At 46.1% G+C, this 20,217-nt stretch overlaps 1 protein-coding gene across 12 annotated transcripts in view; it reads left to right on the top strand.

Moving 5' to 3' along the window:
- The window catches only part of WNK2 (WNK lysine deficient protein kinase 2), a 162,247-nt gene that overhangs the window by 65,869 nt on the left and 76,161 nt on the right, over nucleotides 1-20,217 (top strand). For all 12 annotated transcript variants that reach the window (XM_075321285.1, XM_075321293.1, XM_075321284.1 and 9 more), the window contains exons 5-8: nucleotides 749-906; nucleotides 5,819-5,907; nucleotides 17,454-17,673; nucleotides 19,470-19,740. In XM_075321285.1, the coding sequence (XP_075177400.1) occupies nucleotides 749-906; nucleotides 5,819-5,907; nucleotides 17,454-17,673; nucleotides 19,470-19,740 (738 nt within the window). The remainder of the gene's footprint in view (nucleotides 1-748; nucleotides 907-5,818; nucleotides 5,908-17,453; nucleotides 17,674-19,469; nucleotides 19,741-20,217) is intronic.

The raw sequence follows: 20,217 nt of genomic DNA, 5'->3' as shown, positions 1-20,217 counted from the left end.
ATATGGCCGATAGACCCTTTGGGATTTAGGATGGGTATAGATGGAGGAGGATCCCAAGACAGAGCCTTGAAAGACACTAACCAAGAGAGGCTGTGATGAGGAGGCCGGCAGTGGAAGGAAGGCTCAGACGATGGTTAAGCTGCCATCTCTCTCCTGGTTCCTCCATACACTGGAGCACTCGCCCGGTCAACCGGTTTCTCTACGAGAGTGCTGCTGTCTGATTCTCTGGGGCAGCTCATCCCACAGAGAACTAATGGTTTTTCCAATGTCTGGCATGTTTCATCCTTTCCTCCCCTGACATCACCTGTCTGGGTTTAGTTGGAGGCCATCATACACATTATACAATCAGCCGAGCTCGCCGATATCATTAAGTTCCCCCAATGTTAATAGTGTTTATGGGGGTCTTAAGTTTTGTTAATACAAAGCCACAAGAAGAGGTTGGGGGAAAATTGTGATTGGTTACTTTTAAAACCTGATTCTGATGGATCAGATCCAGTCTTCTATATGGGTCATAACTGGTCACAAAAGATCCTTCTGAGATCCTGTAAACCTAGAAGCCATCGTTCCCTCTGTGAACAGAACCTAAGGGAAGTATTTTGGATATTTTTTGCAGTTTTGGGAAGACCATGTTTCCTACTGATCCTTCTATGAACTGTGGGAAAGTGGATATTAAATTTGAGTGTCCAAAATCTGAACTGGTAACGTTTTATGTAAATCTTCTTTGACGTTGTGATCGTTCCTCGGGCAGGGACGCCGGAGTTCATGGCACCTGAAATGTACGAAGAACATTATGATGAGTCCGTGGACGTCTACGCTTTTGGAATGTGCATGTTAGAAATGGCTACCTCAGAATATCCGTACTCCGAATGCCAGAACGCGGCTCAGATTTACCGGAAAGTCACCAGCGTGAGTGCACTGTATTTATGGTACAAAGTTGCAGTTGAATGGACATTATTATTATTATTATTATTATTATTATTATTATTATTATTATTTTATTTTATTTTATTTTATTTTTTTTAATTTAATTCCACAAAAGTGATGACATTACTTGTGCAGCGGCCGATCATCTGTCCGGTTTCATCACATAAGGCGCTCATCTCTGCCAGCGATTCAGTGCCGATTTTTTGGAACGGTTCCTTTTCTAAAGTTTAGATTGATGCATATTGCAAATCAGACATGCAATTACTTTACGGTGCCCTGCAAAAATCCAAGCCTGAAGCCTGTGTTTTCCGCCATGTAATGGCCTATGTGTTCTAATATACACCTTCCAGCACTCCTGGAGGGTCGCAGATGTATCGGGAATTCTGGGGGAGGAGTTCGGATGGATTCTCCTTCCCTTGATGATAATTTCCTGACCTGCAGGGTCATTGATAATGGATTTGGCCATATGGTGCCTGCATTTAGTCCCTTGTTGGATGGTAATAGTTCCACTGATATTCATCCCGTGGGAAAATGCAGCTTCCATCAGTTTTATGTCCCTTCTATCATTTGTACGAGACTTCCGGGGTTTTTATCTTGACTGATCCTGGTCTCGTACATGAGACAATATGATGTTATATTATCTCCTAGATTGAGACATTCCAATCATTTTGAGAAGTCCTCGCATTAATCACTGGAAACATACGGTGCGCGCTGCTTCTTACTCCAGCTAATGATTACATTCAACTGTTGGACAAATAGAAATCAATCTGCAAATGATCAGTGGCGCTGGTGTCTGCGAGCCGCGCGCCGATCAAGGTCAATTTGCAGGTTGATGAAGCATGAAGAGTTTCCGCGGCTGATGTGCAGGACTTTCCGCTGAGTCACTGGCAATTGCCTCCAGAGTCAAAAGGGAATTTGGTATGTCGCTGAAATAACCGGATTTATTTACTGCGCTTTGGGCTTAATCGCCCGCTTTCAAGGAACTTGGACTCACAGGAGTTCACGGCATCTTTTGGAATGATATTGAGTATAATGCTGCCCAGTTGTGCTACGACGTTAATATAGTAGGTGCATGAATTGGATAGACAGCCTGCAAAGCAAAGGTGATCCATGCAATAAACATGTAGAAAGTAATTTCCGGTGCAGCGCAGTGTATAGCGAGTGGCGGATGTGAGCGGGGAGTGGCTGTCGGTCAGTGCCGGGCGTGGACAGTAACCACCACTTAGCACTTTGAGTGCACGAGGATGATCTGTACTAAATGGAGCATTGGTTTAATTTGTGCTACACATCCAAAGTCATATAATATATATATATATATATATATATATATATATATATATATATATATATATATATATATATATATATATATATATATATATATATATATATATATATATATATATATATATATATATATATATATATATATATATAATATAATCCTTGGATGTGTAGCACAAATTAGACCACTGCTCCATTTAGTTAAGTTCATCCATGTGCACTCAAAGTACTAAGTAGCACAATATGGTTTCTACAACCTGTTAATATTCTCCAGGTATAAACACTGTGAAACTCACCTGAAAAATGACTGTCAATTTTGATACTTATAATACAACTTTAAAGAATTACTATAGAAACAAGACAATTTGGCGTTTGCTCTTATCTGGGAAGTGTTTCTGACCTTGATGGCTCCTTTCCAGAGACCCCCTTCTCCTTTGCAGCCATCATTATCTGCTGTTCTTAGGTCCTTTTCCATTTTCGCCAGCAACACGGATAGAAGTGAAGCCTGTACATGAGATCTGATTTATCATGTACAGTATATATGGGATTTCTTGAGAATTCAAAGCCAATTAGGCCGCCGTCTGTTGTGTGAAATGTTTGTCTGCGGCGGTCTGTCATCTGCTCCCGCAGCAATGGTCGAATTGTCTAATGTGTTCAATGTAATTACCCGGAGTTTAACAAGAAGCCGGTAATAAACGCTCAGTCGTGTGCGCAGATTATAGACGTGAGTGACATCCGCGCGGTGCAGACATCTGGATGTAGCTTGTGCGTCTGGTACTGGAGATTAATGTATGGAGACATTTTTGCATTTGTAGATTAGTTCCTATAGACGTTCAGATTATGTCAGCACCAGTTTACATATAGAATATATTAATTTCTTATGTTGTGCGGCGCAGACCATTACACATTTATCTGAGGCCATGAAACTTCTTCGCCATTGACCCCCCCCCCCACCTGAGTGAAGGGGCCGCTGGGTCTATGAGTGGGCATCTCACATGGGGGATATGGTACACGTTAATGTTTTTGATGGGAGTCCCCGTTTACATGTTTTCCAGGGGTCCTGAGAGCTGATAAATGCTGTTTTTCAGGACCCTGGTCTAGCAGCCATATCTGAATCCATGGCAGCTGGACGGGATAGCGGCGGCATCTCCTACCGGCGGCATCTCCTACCGGCGGCATCTCCTACCGGCGGCATCTGCAGCTCTCGTTTTGTTTGCTGGCCTGGTGCGACATCATGGTCTATACGAACAGTAGTGCCGACCTTATGCACTGTGGATGAGATACTGGAACATTGACGAACTGTTATGGATTCAATCAGTATAGAATCTTGGAAGAAAAAGCAATGTTATATAAAAAGGCGACTATTACATTTACATTGCAAGTTTTAAGCTGCTATCACTATGAGAACCTGCTCTATACACATTATATACATTGCTAACGACTGAGCCAACATGGAGGCTCAGTGGTTAGCATTGTTGCTTTGCAGCGCTGGAGTGCTGTGTTCAAATCCCACCAAGGAAAACCTCATCAATGTATGTATGTATGTACGTATTTATATTATACATATGATATATATATATATATATCTCATATGTACAGTCATATGAAAAAGTTTGGGCACCCCTATTAATGATAACCTTTTTTCTTTATAACAATTTGGGTTTTTGCTATTTCAGTTTCATATATCTAATAACTGATGGACTGAGTAATATTTCTGGATTGAAATGAGGTTTATTGTACTAACAGAAAATGTGCAATCCGCATTTAAACAAAATTTGACCGGTGCAAAAGTATGGGCACCCTTATCAATTTCTTGATTTGAACCCTCCTAACTACTTTTTACTGACTTACTAAAGCAGTAAATTGGTTTTGTAACCTCATTGAGCTTTGAACTTCATAGGCAGGTGTATCCAATCATGAGAAAAGGTATTTAAGGTGGCCACTTGCAAGTTGTTCTCCTATTTGAATCTCCTATGAAGAGTGGCATCATGGGCTCCTCAAAACAACTCTCAAATGATCTGAAAACAAAGATTATTCAACATAGTTGTTCAGGGGAAGGTACAAAAAGTTGTCTCAAAGATTTAAACTGTCAGTTTCCACTGTGAGGAACATAATAAGGAAATGGAAGAACACAGGTACAGTTCTTGTTAAGCCCAGAAGTGGCAGGCCAAGAAAAATATCAGAAAGGCAGAGTAGAAGAATGGTGAGAACAGTCAAGGACAATCCACAGACCACCTCCAAAGACCTGCAGCATCATCTTGCTGCAGATGGTGTCAATGTGCATCGGTCAACAATACTGCGCACGTTGCACAAGGAGAAGCTGTATGGGAGAGTGATGCGAAAGAAGCCGTTTCTGCAAGCACGCCACAAACAGAGTCGCCTGAGGTATGCAAAAGCACATGTGGACAAGCCAGTTACATTTTGGAAGAAGGTCCTGTGGACTGATGAAACAAAGATTGAGTTGTTTGGTCATACAAAAAGACGTTATGCATGGAGGCAAAAAAACACGGCATTCCAAGAAAAGCACTTGCTACCCACAGTAAAATTTGGTGGAGGTTCCATCATGCTTTGGGGCTGTGTGGCCAATGCCGGCACCGGGAATCTTGTTAAAGTTGAGGGTCGCATGGATCCAACTCAGTATCAGCAGATTCTTGACAATAATGTGCAAGAATCAGTGACGCAGTTGAAGCTACGCAGGGGATGGATATTTCAGCAAGACAATGATCCAAAACACCGCTCCAAATCTACTCAGGCATTCATGCAGAGGAACAATTACAATGTTCTGGAATGGCCATCCCAGTCCCCAGACCTGAATATCATGGAACATCTGTGGGATGATGTGAAGCGGCTGTCCATGCTCGGCGACCATCAAACTTAACTGAACTGGAATTGTTTTGTAAACAGGAATGGTCAAATCTACCTTCATCCAGGATCCAGGAACTCATTAAAAGCTACAGGAAGCGACTAGAGGCTGTGATTTCTGCAAAAGGAGGACCTACAAAATATTAATGTCACTTTTATGTTGAGGTGCCCATACTTATGCACCTGTCAAATTTTGTTTAAATGCAGATTGCACATTTTCTGTTAGTACAATAAACCTCATTTCAATCCAGAAATATTACTCAGTCCATCAGTTATTAGATATATGAAACTGAAATAGCAGAAACCCAAATTGTTATAAAGAAAAAAGGTTACCATTAATAGGGGTGCCCAAACTTTTTCGTGTGTGTGTGTGTGTGTGTGTGTGTGTGTGTGTGTGTGTGTGTGTGTGTGTGTATATATACATACATACATACATACATACATACATACATACATACATACATACATACATACACACATACATACATACACACATACACACATACACACATACATACACACATACACACATTTACATTATATATATATATATATATATTAGTGTGTGTATATGTATAGATAATATAATTTCCCGTGTTCTTTGCTTTCCTCCCACACTCCAAAGACTGACAGGTAATGTAGATTGTGAGCCCCGATGGGGACAGTGACAATAATGTCTGTAAAACTCTGCGGAATATAATTTTGTTATATTAAGTAAATCCATTTTCATATTCCCCCTTTTTTGCAGGGTGTGAAACCAGCGAGCTTTGAGAAAGTATCAGACCCCGAAATCAAAGAGATAATTGGGGAATGCATCTGCAAGAACAAGGAGGAGAGGTGAGGGGTGAGGTTATCTGTGTTATGTGAATGTGGCTCTGTTTACAGTCGGGTTATTTTGCCCGTGGAGCTTCTGTGGTTACGGTCCAGGATCACAATAGAAAGATTCTCATCGACCGGTCACCGCATTTATACCGCGCCGGTCCCGACAATTTATTTTCTGAAATTCAGCAAAACTGTGGCCAGGACTGGAGAATGGCGGCACGGGGGTGAAGAGGCTTCTTATATATAAAACAAATAACCTCTCAAGAAAGGAAAATGCTGAACCTCGGAGCAGATCTGTATATTAGAAGCTGGAGTGAAGCGGTTCCCATAGACAATGGCTGATCCAGCGCCGGCCACGCAGAAATTACAAATAGCCGGCCGAAATGTGTCACTTTGTAGAAAATAAGAAATCAGATTGTCCAATAATGCAATATTTATTTTCCAAAAGATGCGTGATGTCTGATCAGAGGGTGCAGCCGATGTCTGTATCCAAATATAAAGAGCACTGGGTTCGTTTTTCGTTGTTTTTTTTTTTTGTTAAACCTCCCTGAAACCGCACCAGTTATGGATCACCACGTGTATATACAGTTTGTGCACCCCTGGTCATCATTACTGTTGTTGTGAACAGTTAAGTTGAAGATGAAATGATCTGTAAAAGACATTACACTAAAGGTGACACATTCTCTTTGTATTTTAGACAAAAAAAAAATCATCTTTTACTTTTGACCAATTTTTGCCTTTATTTGTAAATATTTTCTATATTTTCCTTTGATGACACTGCAGATCTGACCCTGTGATTAGAATGTGCAGTGTCAGTGCGCAGCTTGTATAACAGTGTAAGTAACAGAACACAGCCATTGTCAGAACCGCTACAACAAAAGTACACCCCTAAGTGAAAATATTAAAATTGTGCCCAATTATCCATTCAAGTCATGTGATTCATTAGTGTTACAAGGTCTCAGAACAGGCCTCGCCATGGCCGACCACAGAAGCTGAGTGCAAGAACGCAGCGTCTGTTCTTATAGACATATGAGTGCAGCCAGCATTGCTGCAGAGGTTACAGGGGTGGGGGGTCCGCCTGTCATTGCTCAGACCATACACCGCACACTGCAGAGGTTACAGGGGTGGAAGGTCCGCCTGTCATTGCTCAGACCATACACCACACACTGCAGAAGTTACAGGGGTGGGGGGTCCGCCTGTCATTGCTCAGACCATACACCACACACTGCAGAAGTTACAGCTGTGGGGGGTCCGCCTGTCAGTGCTCAGACCATACACCACACACTGCAGAGGTTACAGGGGTGGGGGGTCCGCCTGTCAGTGCTTAGACCATACACCACACACTGCAGAGGTTACAGGGGTGGGGGTCCGCCTGTCATTGCTCAGACCATACACCACACACTGCAGAAGTTACAGCTGTGGGGGGTCCGCCTGTCAGTGCTCAGACCATACACCACACACTGCAGAGCTTACAGGGGTGGGGGGTCCGCCTGTCAGTGCTCAGACCATACACCGCACACTGCAGAGATTACAGCTGTGGGGGGTCCGCCTGTCAGTGCTCAGACCATACACCACACACTGCAGAGGTTACAGGGGTGGGGGGTCCGCCTGTCAGTGCTTAGACCATACACCACACACTGCAGAGGTTACAGTGGTGGGGGTCCGCCTGTCAGTGCTCAGACCATACACCCCACACTGCAGAAGTTACAGGGGTGGGGGGTCTGCCTGTCAGTGCTCAGACCATACACCGCACACTGCAGAGATTACAGCTGTGGGGGGTCCGCCTGTCAGTGCTCAGACCATACACCACACACTGCAGAGGTTACAGGGGTGGGGGATGTGCCTGTCAGTGCTCAGACCATACACCACACACTGCAGAGGTTACAGGGGTGGGGGTCCGCCTGTCAGTGCTCAGACCATACACCCCACACTGCAGAAGTTACAGGGGTGGGGGGTCTGCCTGTCAGTGCTCAGACCATACACCGCACACTGCATCACATTGATCTGCATGGCTGTTGTCCCAGAAGGAAGCCTCTTTTAAAGATGATGCAAAATCCGGTATATGTGTAGGAGAAGAAAGGGTTAATTTGCGCTGCAAGGTCTGTAATATCCACCAGCTCCGGGATGTCGCCATGGAGGATGAAGAGGATCCAGCGGCTCCTGTGAAGCTCTAGAGAGGTAATGCAGTGCTGGAAAATAATGGAGGCCACTCAAAATATTTACACTTTGGGCACAATTTGTTACTTTTTTTCCAATTTAAAGTTTTATTAGTTTTCAAAGGAAAGAGTACAACAACATTGCAGACCATTGAATACAAATTTGATAAACAAGGAGCCATCACGGCGGCTGAAGGCCTCAGGCTCAGTAATCTTTACATCTGTCATTGAGGAAATAATCGAACAACATGACTTTCTAATAGAGAACAAGAAACCAAAGTGAAGGTAAAGAAAGATGAACAAGGAAGAGAGTGGATCAGAAGTGAGTGGGGGAGTCAAGAGGGGGAGAACCGTGGGGGGAAAGGTGTGGATAGGAGTGTATTGGCCGAGACTGGCGTCCCGTCTGTTGGGCGTAAACCTGAAAAGAAAGAAAATGACTATGGAAGGTGTGGCAAGCCGAGGGTCCTGTTTACTGAGGGTCAACGAGGGCAAGAAACCTTGGGTCAGAGAGAAATGATTCCCACTGATACCATTTAGAGGAGGTTTCCACTAGCTGGCCCCGCGATTGAGCCATTACCATCTCCATGCGGTGTATTACATTTACTTCTGTCACCCATTCCTCTATGGACGGGGGGGGTAGGGTCTTTCCAACGTCGTGGGATTACTGTCTTGGCGGCCTGGAGGAGATGTCCAGTAAGAGATTTTTTATACACCTTTTCTGGTATTTTAAACATAAACAATAGGGCTGCCTCGGGGCGACTAGGGACTAAGATCCCCGTGACCTCCTGGATGCCCACTAGCACCTTGCTCCAGAAGGCCGCCAAGCTCAGACAGTACCACCAGATATGGGCCATGGTACCTCCCTGTGCTCCGCACCGCCAGCATGTGTCAGGGATTTCGGGGCACCACATATGAAGGGATGACGGGACCCTGTACCACCTGGAGAGGATTTTGTAGCAAGTCTCTTGCATTCTCGTTGCAACCGCGGACTTGTGGGTCAAGTGGAAGCATCGTTCCCATTGATCGCTGGAGAATGTCTGGCCGAGCTCTGCCTCCCATGCAGTACAGAAGCGAGGAAGTGGTATCTCTGCTGCTGCTGTCAAGATCCCATAAATCCTTGATATTGCATGTCTAGTGTCAGGTGTCCCTGTACAGATAAGTTCAAAAGGGGTTGGGGATGAGGGACGAGCTAGGTCTGGCCCCTGCGTGGTTATGAAGTGTTTAAGTTGGGCATATTCAAAGTAGAACCACATCTTAAAGTCTCTCTGCCCCACAATGTCCGGAAGTGGGAGAAGAACCCCATCTGGTGCCACCTGTCCCAGTCTCAGGGGGTTCTGTTTTGAGCTTCCCAAAAAATTATTAGACGATGCCCCTGGTAAAAAGTCAGGGTTATCCGTCAGTGGCATAAGGGGTCCCCGGGGTTGGAGAAGGCGCTTAATCCGTGGCAGTGAGTGTACTGATTGTAGTGTTTGTTTAGTGGTGTAGGACATTCCTATCTTATGTTTGGTGAGAAGTGGCCAGTTCCACGGCAGGGTTAGAATAGATAAGGGGCACAGGTCGTGTGCCAGGCGGACCCAGAGCTTCGATCCGGAGTTATGCAGGAGGTCTAGGACCCTGGCATGGGCAGCAGCCAGATAATAATGACGACAGTCAGGCAGCCCCACCCCTCCCGCCCCCTTGGTCCTAGTTAGGACATTCCTCCCGAGACGGGACCGCCCCTTGGACCACACAAATTTGATTAAACAAGCGCTGTAACTTTACCCAATACGACGCCGGGACATATACCGGGACCGTCTGGAGTAAGTAGAGCAGTCTGGGCAGGGCTGTCATCCTGAGGGCACTGATCCTACCGAACCATGAGAGGGTAGCTCTATGCCATACAGTCAGGTCCCTCTCAAGCTTGGAGAGAAAATTTTGAAAATTAAGCTGGAAAAGTCTGGTTATGTCAGATGGGATAGTGATACCTAGGTAGCCGATACTGCCGTGTGGTGGCCATTTGAAGGGGAAGTTTGGTTTTATAGCATCTACTGTTGCTTGGGAAAGTGATATGTTTAGGGCTTCAGATTTGTCAAGGTTGATTTTAAAATTGGACCATTTGCTAAAACGATTGAGTTCACGCATTAAGGATGGAAGGGAAGTGAGTGGGTTTTGCACGTAAATAAGGAGATCGTCCGCGAAGGTGGCGCATTTATATTCTTGAGTGGCAATTTTAATCCCCTGTATGTCGGGGCTAAGCCGGATGGCCGACAACAGATGCTCCATGACTAAGATATAGAGCAATGGGGATAGGGGGCATCCCTGTCGAGTCCCGTTATGGATATTAAAGAGTCTCGACAGGGTGCCATTATTTTAAGACGCGCGGTCGGGGAACAATATAAGGCCAAGATTTTAGATGAGAAGGTTGGACCAAAACCAACATGGGACAGAGTCTGAGAAATTGAATGCCAGGAAATTCTATCGAATGCCTTTTCGGCGTCTAACGATAACATCATCATGGGGATTTTTTGGGTGTGGGCATGTTGGACCAGGTCTAGGGTTTTTAGGGTGTTGTCCCTTGCTTCCCTACCAGGAACGAATCCTGCTTGGTCCAAGTGCACCAGGTCTGGCAAAAGGGGATTGAGTCTATTTGCAAGAAGCTTAGCATAAATCTTCAAATCCGCATTGAGCAACGATATTGGTCTGAAGCTGCTACATGCGGTAGGGTCTTTACCAGGCTTTCGGAGTAAAGCCACATGAGCTGTCGTGGTGTGGGGAGGGAATGGGGTCTCATCTGATATAGCGTTAAAAGAAAGAAGCATTAGGGGTGCTAACTGTTCTGCAAACGTCTTATAAAATTTGGCTGGGAATCCATCCGGGGCGGGACTTTTGTTACCGGGTGTATCACGGATTACAGACAGGATGTCCTCAAGTAGAAATGGCTTCTCGAGGTCCTCAATTGTGGACTTATTAAGAGGTTTAAAGGGAGAGGGCATTGTAGGGGGCTTGTGGTCTATCTCAGGAGGCCCAGGGGTCAGATTATATAGTTTGGAATAGTAAGCGTGGAAGGCAGAAGAGATATCAGGGGTAGCATAGAGCATCTCGTCTCTTGTATTTTTAATGCAGGGAATTAGAGTGTGGGCTTTCCCTTCCTTCAGTGCATTTGCCAATAGTCTGCCCGGGTTATCCCCGAATTCATAAAATTTCCCCTTTCCCACTTGCAACAGGCGCTGGTATGACAAATCCAACAATTTCTTGACCTGCAGTCTGGCCTGCAGGAGGGCCTGTAAGGTAGCGGCTGATAAAGCTCGCTTATGAGCAAGCTCTAACCCCGAGACCCTGCGGAGGGCCTCTGCTAGATTCTGGGCTTTTTCTTTTTTAATACGGGCTCCGTGTTTGATGAAAGTGCCCCTCAAGACGCACTTCAGTGCCTCCCACTTAAACGTGGGGGCTGTGTCGTCCGCCAAATGATCCTCTGAAAATTGAGTGATCGTGGTCTGCACATCAGAAACACAGAGCTCATCCATGAGCAAAGATTCATTAAGTCACCATGTTCCCGCAGGAGCTGGGAGGGAAGGGACCTCTACCTCGCAGTATACTGGGGCGTGGTCTGACCACAATATGCTGCCTATTCCAGCCTGTCGGACCCAAGGGAGGGCATTGTGCTGTATGAAGATGTAGTCTATACGACTGTAGGAGTCTTGTGAGTGCGAGTAGAAACTATAGTCTCTCTCTGACGGATGTGTTATTCTCCAAGTGTCAAGCAGCTGGATGCTTAACAGAACTTTTTTGATACGTTTGATGGTGGTGTATGAAATGCTGGACTTCCCCTTGGAGTTATCTAATGTAGGGTCCAGAGTAGCATTAAGGTCAATACAGAGAATTGCTGTACCTCTAATTAGGGGCGTCGCAGTGTCGGCAAGGCTAGCCAGAAAGTCATCTTGTCTCTGGTTTGGGGCGTAAGCATTTATGATTGTGAATGTTTGGTCTCCAGCTATCAGTGAAAGGATAATATACCGTCCCGTACCGTCTGACGTGCAGTTTATAATTTGATGTGGGAGAGACTTGTGAATTGCAATCGCCACTCCCTTTGAGCGGGATTCCGGGTTATCTGAAAATAACCAGGTTTGGTAGTATTTGTTCTTTAAGATAGGGGCGTGTCCCTGTTTGAAATGCGTTTCTTGAAAACATACTATTTTCACCTTATGCTTGTGGAAATGGTAGAGGACCTGTGCTCTCTTCTCCGGCACGTTAAGACCCTTGGCATTGAAGGAGGCAATTGTCAGGTTGGCCATCTGTAAAAGATTGAAGTGTTATAGGTACATGAGATATAAGGATGGACTAGCCCATCTCGGCCACCATTTGGGGAGAGAGAAGGAAGTGTGAACTGTGGAAGGCAGATGGAGAGTAGAAAGAATAGGGGTTGAAGCAGAGAAAACAGCAGGGGTATAGCCCCCGCACAACACACTAGCTGAGAACAAACGTTCCGGGGGAGCTTGTCCGCCTCACCCGGGCAAGACAGAGGGTCCCGATCTACTTGGGGGAGAAAAAGATCAGACATAACCGTTGATAGCTCCGTAGTATACTGTTAACATTAGAGATTACCATAAACACTGGTGTATATAACCAAAAGTTTGAGTAATAAGGGCCTTGGGCAATCGGCAGGTTGGAAAGTAAAGTCTATGGACTTAGCTGGTTAAAGTTTATGATACATTGGATAGTCCCCAATATCTTGACATTTATCTCGGACGGCCCAATCTCCGGCCCCGAGTCTCTCTCGGGGGGAGTCCCCTTGCATGATCGGGAGATGGATTTGCGTGGGGAGGGGCTGGGCGTTCCCTTGGGACCCACGGTTGGAGCAAGGTGGTGGGCCATTGAGAGATGGAGATTGGGGGCAGACCCAGGTTTGAGGTAAAGGATGGGAGGTCTTCTGGTGACCGCATTACCCACCATCTTGAATTTTTCTGTACCGACAGAGAAAAGGGGAAACCCCGACGAAACGGGAGACCCCTTTCTCTGATGACATCCAGCAAGGGTTTGAGAACCGCCCTCTGAGCTAAGGTGTGTCTCGAAAGATCCGGCATGATGCGTATTGTAGATCCATTGTACGTTAGGGACTGTTTCTTTCGAGCTGCTTGAAGGATAGCTTCCTTTGCTGCAAAATAGTGCACCCTGCATACAATGTCTCTCGGGCGGGGGTCCCCTGGGTACGGGGGGCGCAATGCCCTATGAGCTCTGTCAAGTTCCAGGGGGGCCCCGGGTGGTCTTTTTAGCAGATTATTAAAGCTTGAAATAAGGACTGAAGGTATGTCAGGAGGGGCAATTGACTCCGGCAGGCCCCTGATACGCAGGTTATTTCTTCGATTTCTATTCTCTAAGTCGTCCATGTGCTGTTGGAGAGAGAATAGCTGCTTGGATTGAACCTGCAGTGTGGCTTGGACAGATTGGATGTCAGCCTGAGATGTTGATTGTTGGTCTGTAAGGACATCCACTCTTTGGGTGAGCGAGGAAAGGTCCATCCGTAGCTGAGCAAATTCTTGCTTACATTCTGCCACTACCTGGTTGGCCAAAGCAGCTATATCGTTTTTAGTGGGCATTGCTTGGAAAAGGGACCGTAGGTCTGCTAAGGATGCTGGACGCTCTTCATTTATCACATTAGTGGAGAAAGATGTTGTGGAAAAAGAGCGGATAGAGTCCTGCAGAGCTGGGTCATATAGTATTTGTGAACTTCTAGAGATGCTTGTATTTCCTCCCAAGTGTGCTACTGTGGTAATCTGTTGTGGGGGGGGACCCAGATAACCTGGGCCCATCGTTCCACTGACCTTTAGTGGTTGCCACCAGGCTACCTCCCGGGCCCGTCAGGCTATTTTCCCTTGAGGAGCCCGTGGACCACCTCGCAGGGGGTGTATTAGGAGGGGGCCCCTGGAGGTTCCCCCCAGTCTGATCTTGGGGCTCTTGGATGCTGTAAGATCCCCTCTTCTCCACATTAGTGCCCGTATATGGTGGTGTTACAGGGGGGGCCGTCAGATAAATAATTGTGCCTTTTGCAGATGATGGGGGGCTGCCGTCGCCAGCCATAACTATGCCCCTTCCCCCCTCTCCCAGTCCAGTTATCGCCTGCGGGCTGGAGGTATTGGTATGCGGTGGGGCAGGGGTGTCCGGGTTTTGTTTCTTATCCCCATCGGTGGTGCTGGTGACAACGCGGGAGACTGATGACCGCGGGGCCCCCTCACTCTGGGAGCGCTGCTGCAGCGGATGTTTCCCGGGCGCCGCTCCAGAGCCTGTCTGCGTGTGTGCTGCAGGCTGAAGAGGCATTAGGCACCTGGAGGCAACCGGAGGTAAGTCGATGCTCTGCCGGCCACCGGGAAGTTCTATTCCCATCGTGGGCTGCGATGAAGGAGCAGCGGGCGGTGATGCTGCCGCTGAGGGGTCATCTTGCTGACGCTACAGGGCCTGGTCTGGAGGCGTACGGCGGCCATCTTGGAATGGGGTCTGTGATTCATGTTGTCGGCCGCTCCTCCGCACATCACCCAGCCCGTGACCATCAATGCTGTCGTTAGTCACCGCGGCTCCCCCGGGTCCCCGCGACTCCACCGTCAACCCCCGCCTCTCCACCGACGTCTTGAAGCCGTCAATTTGCCCATTTTGGAGTCTTGGGCCAGTGCTATGGGGTTCTGCAGAGAGGAGCTCAGAGAAGCTGCTTCCTCACTCGGCCATGTCCGGCTCCGCCCCCACAATTTTGTTACTTTTTTACTTAATGGTGTGCTCACTTTTTTTTTTTTTTTGCCAGTGGTTTAGACATTAATGCTGTGATGAGTTATTTACCCTGTTCTACAAGCTGCGCTGTACATTGTATCACAGGGTGAGATCTGCAGCGCTGTCCCAGAAAAGATATAATAAAATACCTACTAAATTGTGAGGGGTGTACTCACTTTTGTGATATACAGTGTGTGTGTGTGTGTGTGTGTGTGTGTGTGTGTGTGTGTATATATTTACAATTTTCAGTTGGAGCGACGTAGTCTTTACTCTTTGATATGGAGAAGTATCCTCGTACATATTTAACAAAACCAAAAAAATGAGCTGGAGCACAAGTTGGTTTACACGCGGTGTATATGAGCGCGTTCACACTGTGGCCATTAAACAGACAAAACCGAATATAGAAATGGCATGATCATCTACCCTGCAATAAGTGAGGAAATGGTAATGGTGCATATAAATAACATAGGGGCCTAGGAACAAAGAAAGTGTCTAAGCCGTCCCACCGCGACGAGCTGCACCCCGACCGGACGGTCCAAACCTCTAGAATATTTTGTACCAGCTTTGCGTCCTTCTATCCCATTACAGCCTATGGACGGTTGCAGACAATTTTGCTTGTCACCTGTTTGCTGCTATTGTTGAATCTTGCGTTATTTGCTCATTTTTCTGCGTTATCAGAAAAAAACATTGCAAAAACGCTGAAAGAATTGACCGGCTTAGATAGCTAAAATTTTCATGGAAAAAATAAGCAGCGCATGCGTGAGCCTTAAGAAACCGCATTCACTTTGCTGTTTTGTGAAGCGCTACTTTTTACCACGGGAAAATAGCGCAGCGTGTGAACGAGCCCCGGGTGCAGCCGCCTGCGCTGCATCACATTGCTCCACATATGCGGTTATCTGACGCCACATTCTGCCGGGGTTCTGCGTCCTCTGAGCCTTTTGTGTTGTTTTTCACCTTTTCATGACCACATAATGGATGGATGTTACCATGGAGATTCATCAAATTTTGTGCTCGGATTAGGTTTGTACAAATAATGTTGAAATCTGAACAAGCAGAGTTCATGGTAATGTCATTGCTGACGTGCCATCGTGTACCGACCTGCATTTCTCACGTTTCTGGCTTTCCACTACGGCTGCTGCTTATGTTTCCCATAATAAGGGCCTAATCTCTTGTGTGAGGGGCGCGGTGGTCCGGCATGTGGTACCGCTCCACTAATGGAATGTGCGACTGCTAGCAATTCCAAAATCTGCGCTCTATCCGCATAGATCGTGCTCGCTCCACCATGGCGCCAGTCACACCCCGGACACACTGCTCCCTGCTCTTGTGATCGTTGGGTGTCCGGTGGTCACATCTCTGACAATTTGAGGCCAGTTTCATATGTCTGTTTTTGTTTTTTGGGGTTTTTCTTCCCCGGTTCTTGCAGACCAATTATCTGCTAAGAGAATAGACCTGTCCTGCTCTGATCCATGTTACGAATCCGTCACCAATGCAAGTTAATGGCCACGTGAAAAAAAAAATGTGGCTGTCACCTGTGTGTGGTCTGTAGAGGCGATTGTGCTTCTTGTATGAAAAAACGGAGACTCTGAACAAACATGGATCCAGCACACTGAAAAAAATCCTGCACCGTATTCACCTATAAGAAAAAAGTGATGTGTGACTCGGGTCTTGCGGTCATTACTAGAGATGAGCGGATATTGCAGGAATGTGATCCAGCTGCCGGACGGGACCCTGTGAGCGGCCTCCTACCTGCTGGCATCCACCGGAGTGGCACAATGACAGAATGCGTCACGCTGCAAGGATGATGTCGCACCAGGACCGGTAACGAGGGGAGCCGGAGATGCAGGTAGGAGGAGGTTCGGAGGGCTCCGATCCGGTGGTCTCGTAGTACTGACCGATCCTGTTAATAGATTTGGTCATCGGAAGTTATCCACTTTCCTATGGAGTGAAACCAAAGCAGGAGACAAGTGTCAGATAAATTCACACACGGCACATTTTTTGCAAAAATTTTCACAACTGTCCAACTCATTGGAGAAACGACGCCGTCAGATGCATAAAACTAATTATCAGTCCCAGCAATTTACATGATATCTGCCGCATGGGAATATTCACTGGCAACAAGGATGTTTCCAAAAAACGTACCACATTACTGGTCTGCACTGCTCTGAGGGGGCAAGAACGGGACCTGCAAAACCACTGCAGGCCGGTGGATTTCCTCCTTCTGTGCATGGCTTTTATGTTGAAATGTTAAAATCCGCCCTTAATAAAGAGTTAAACCCAATATTACCAGTGGATCTGGGGGTCCGACCGCTGGGACCTATTCCTGATCACAACACTGGGGCTCTGACATTCCCCCGCTGAGATGACAGTGTCACCCATTCCCGGCGGCGATCCCATAGAGAATGGATAGTGATGGTGCACAACCTGAGGCATTTCAGAGCCTGTTCTTGGTATCGATGGAGGTCCCAGCAGTCGGACCCCAACTGGTCTTCAAGTTCTCACATATTGAAAAGGTTACACTATCACTTTTAATGTTAGAAGTGACCCTAATGGTGGGGGTCGCAGTCACTTTCGTCTTTATTTTGGCTTGTTCAGATCTATAGACTTTTGATAAATTGTTACAATGGAGTGACAAACGTCTACCACTTTACTTTACCACTGTTTTCCTTGTTTCAGATATGAAATTAAGGATTTATTGGGCCATGCCTTCTTTGCTGAAGACACTGGGGTGAGGGTAGAACTTGCAGAAGAAGACCACGGAAGGAAGTCTACCATTGCCTTAAGACTTTGGGTGGAAGACCCCAAGAAGTTGAAAGGAAAGCCAAAAGATAATGGGGCCATTGAGTTTACTTTTGACGTGGAGAAGGAAACTCCCGAAGATGTTGCACAAGAAATGGTAAAAGCTCTGATTTCAAGAGCCGCCTCTATTTCATAGTGAAGTAGCCTTTTAGAATAATGTATTCCGGGGAGGTGCCCATCACATTCCGGGGAGGTGCCCATCACATTCCGGGGAGGTGCCCATCACATTCCGGGGAGGTGCCCCGTAACATTTCGGGGAGGTGCCCCGTAACATTCCGGGGGAAGTAGGGTCCCGTCACATTGACCTTCCCCTTCGCTCACTTGCCGTCTATAATGTTAACATTTTCTCTCCATGTGTGCACGGAGTATGGGGGCGGCTTTCCAGTTAATTTGCTCTCCTTATGGTTTCCTCTCTCAGAATTCTTGGGCGAGAATCTGTAGCTGCATCCCCCCTCATGGACATTTCTGCACAAAATTCTTAAAAATGTGGTTCAGAATTTTATTTTTTTTTTGCAAAATCAAAAATTCTTATTCATTTTGTCTCCTTTTTTTTATGACTTGAAAAAACAAAGTCTTATAGTCTGTTGAAAAGTTGCTCAAAACCCCCCCGAAACTTAAATTCCAAATGGGGGGAGGGGTAAAGGGTGGAGTATATTTGCAAAAAAAAAAATTGGAACAGCTGGAAGAACCCAAACCATATCCACAATGACAAATAACAAAAAAAAAAATAAAGCAGGCGCACACATAGGAAATAGACTTTAAAAATAGTGCCAATTAAAAGCCAAGGATACAACCCCCCCCCCAAAAAAACCCCACAAAGCACAAATACAATGTTGAATCAGCCTTATAATGACTCCTTCCATCTAACTTTCCTTCCACCGACCATTCTTGAGTCAATCTGTCTTTAGCGGATGGAGAGCAGGGCGCTGGGATCCGGCTTTGTCTGCTCCTTAGAGGCATAACTGAGAGCGCTTTCAGTTTAGAGCCAGCAAGCTATGAGCAGACTCCGTGCATTCTAGGAAGTGGAGGGGAAAAGTAGTTCCAGCTCCTATAGTTCTGGCAGAATGCTGATGAAAAGATATTCCACATTCAAAAATCACGTATGGCAAGTTACAGAGCAGGAGAATCCAGACAATTTCTGGACGTATAACTCTGCTATGTGCACAGGGGCAGTAAGACTATGATCTTTTCATTTTTGTGTAATCAGATGGTACACTTTAGGTTGGGGATACCCCTTTAAAAAGGCTTAGTTCGCAGTATTTACAAGATCAAGTATTCGATGCCAAGGAAATAGTTTAACAACAAGGGAAGAAAATTGCTTTTTCTAATTGGATCAATAGCATCTTTGTATTCTAAGTAGAAGACGTCGATACTTGGATCAATCATGCTTGTGATCAGGCGCAGGATGACGTTCTTCAGGGAGAGTGCGGGCGCAGCACCAGTGGTCGGCGGGGCTGAGGCTCGGCCTCTTAGTGATGGGGCTCACGTTGCCCCTGCGTCAGGAAATCGATGATGGTGCAGAATGAGCAGGGAATGAGTCGTGTGGAGCTGTTTTTTCGTTTTCTTTTTTTTTTTTTTTTCTTAATCTTGCTGGAATAAGAATTGCCATGTTATAAAGTAACGGCCACGATCCATTCACTGACCATAAACTGCCGCCCTCCGCTAAGAATTTGTCCTCGTGGGCTGCAATGTGGGTGACAACAGCGGTGACCGTATTAGTTGTAATCCACTTTATGAGGGAACAGATGTAGAAGAAGCCACATTTAGTAAACGCTGGATTATGATACATGTTGCGTTGATACATTGTATCGATTCGCGTTCTGTTGAGTCAGCACAATGCAAGGATCAATTCAGACTTGGGACATAAATGATATTAAAACTCTTTCTTTTAAGGTTGAATCCGGATTTTTCCATGAGAACGATGTGAAAATTGTTGGAAAGTCAATACGGGATCGAGTGGCGTTAATCCAATGGAGGCGAGCGAGGATTCGGGAAGAGAACGCCAGTCCTGAGGGGCTGGAGCAGATGAATGTGCCGCAGACTCCATTAGCGCCATTGGCACATTCTTCCCACATACAACATACATTAAACGAAGCCGATGACCTCGAGGTGGACCAGCATTCATTTCTGCCCAAACTGCCCGCGAGCATCACGTCAGTAGCATGTGAGTACATCCCTGCCGAAAAGTCAGGTCACACTCCTTTGTGTTATTCTAAACCTGCCCTGTACTCGTGGGGTTTCTAGGAATGGAAATAATGGCTGCAGCCTTCCAAAAATAGTGTAAATCAGGTTTTAATATTTTGGGGGGGTTTTTTTGGTGCATGTTCTGCATGAAAAACAATTTTGCAAACCCTGCATGCTTTTATACTGAACTTCCTCTTCATTTAAGAAACGCACATGTACATTAGCAGCACCAGACTGACTCAGACCCTGAGCAAAGGTGCATCTAATGTGCGGGTGCAAAGGTGATTGTGAAGGAGGAGAAGGACCAGTGTGACATGGCCTAGTGTGACTGTTATATCCTGTGTTATCAGCTAGGTGTTACCAGTCATTGTCATCCTGCCTCTGATGATAATGAGGCTTCTAAAAACTCCTCTAGACTTTGTTCTGCAGGAGTAGCTCCAGTATGAAAATTGGAAGA

This window comes from Anomaloglossus baeobatrachus, chromosome 8 (assembly GCF_048569485.1).
Source record: "Anomaloglossus baeobatrachus isolate aAnoBae1 chromosome 8, aAnoBae1.hap1, whole genome shotgun sequence".
Lineage (NCBI taxonomy): Eukaryota > Metazoa > Chordata > Amphibia > Anura > Aromobatidae > Anomaloglossus > Anomaloglossus baeobatrachus.
Note: the sequence above shows the minus strand (reverse complement) of the source record. Positions and strands in the feature narration are given on the sequence as shown.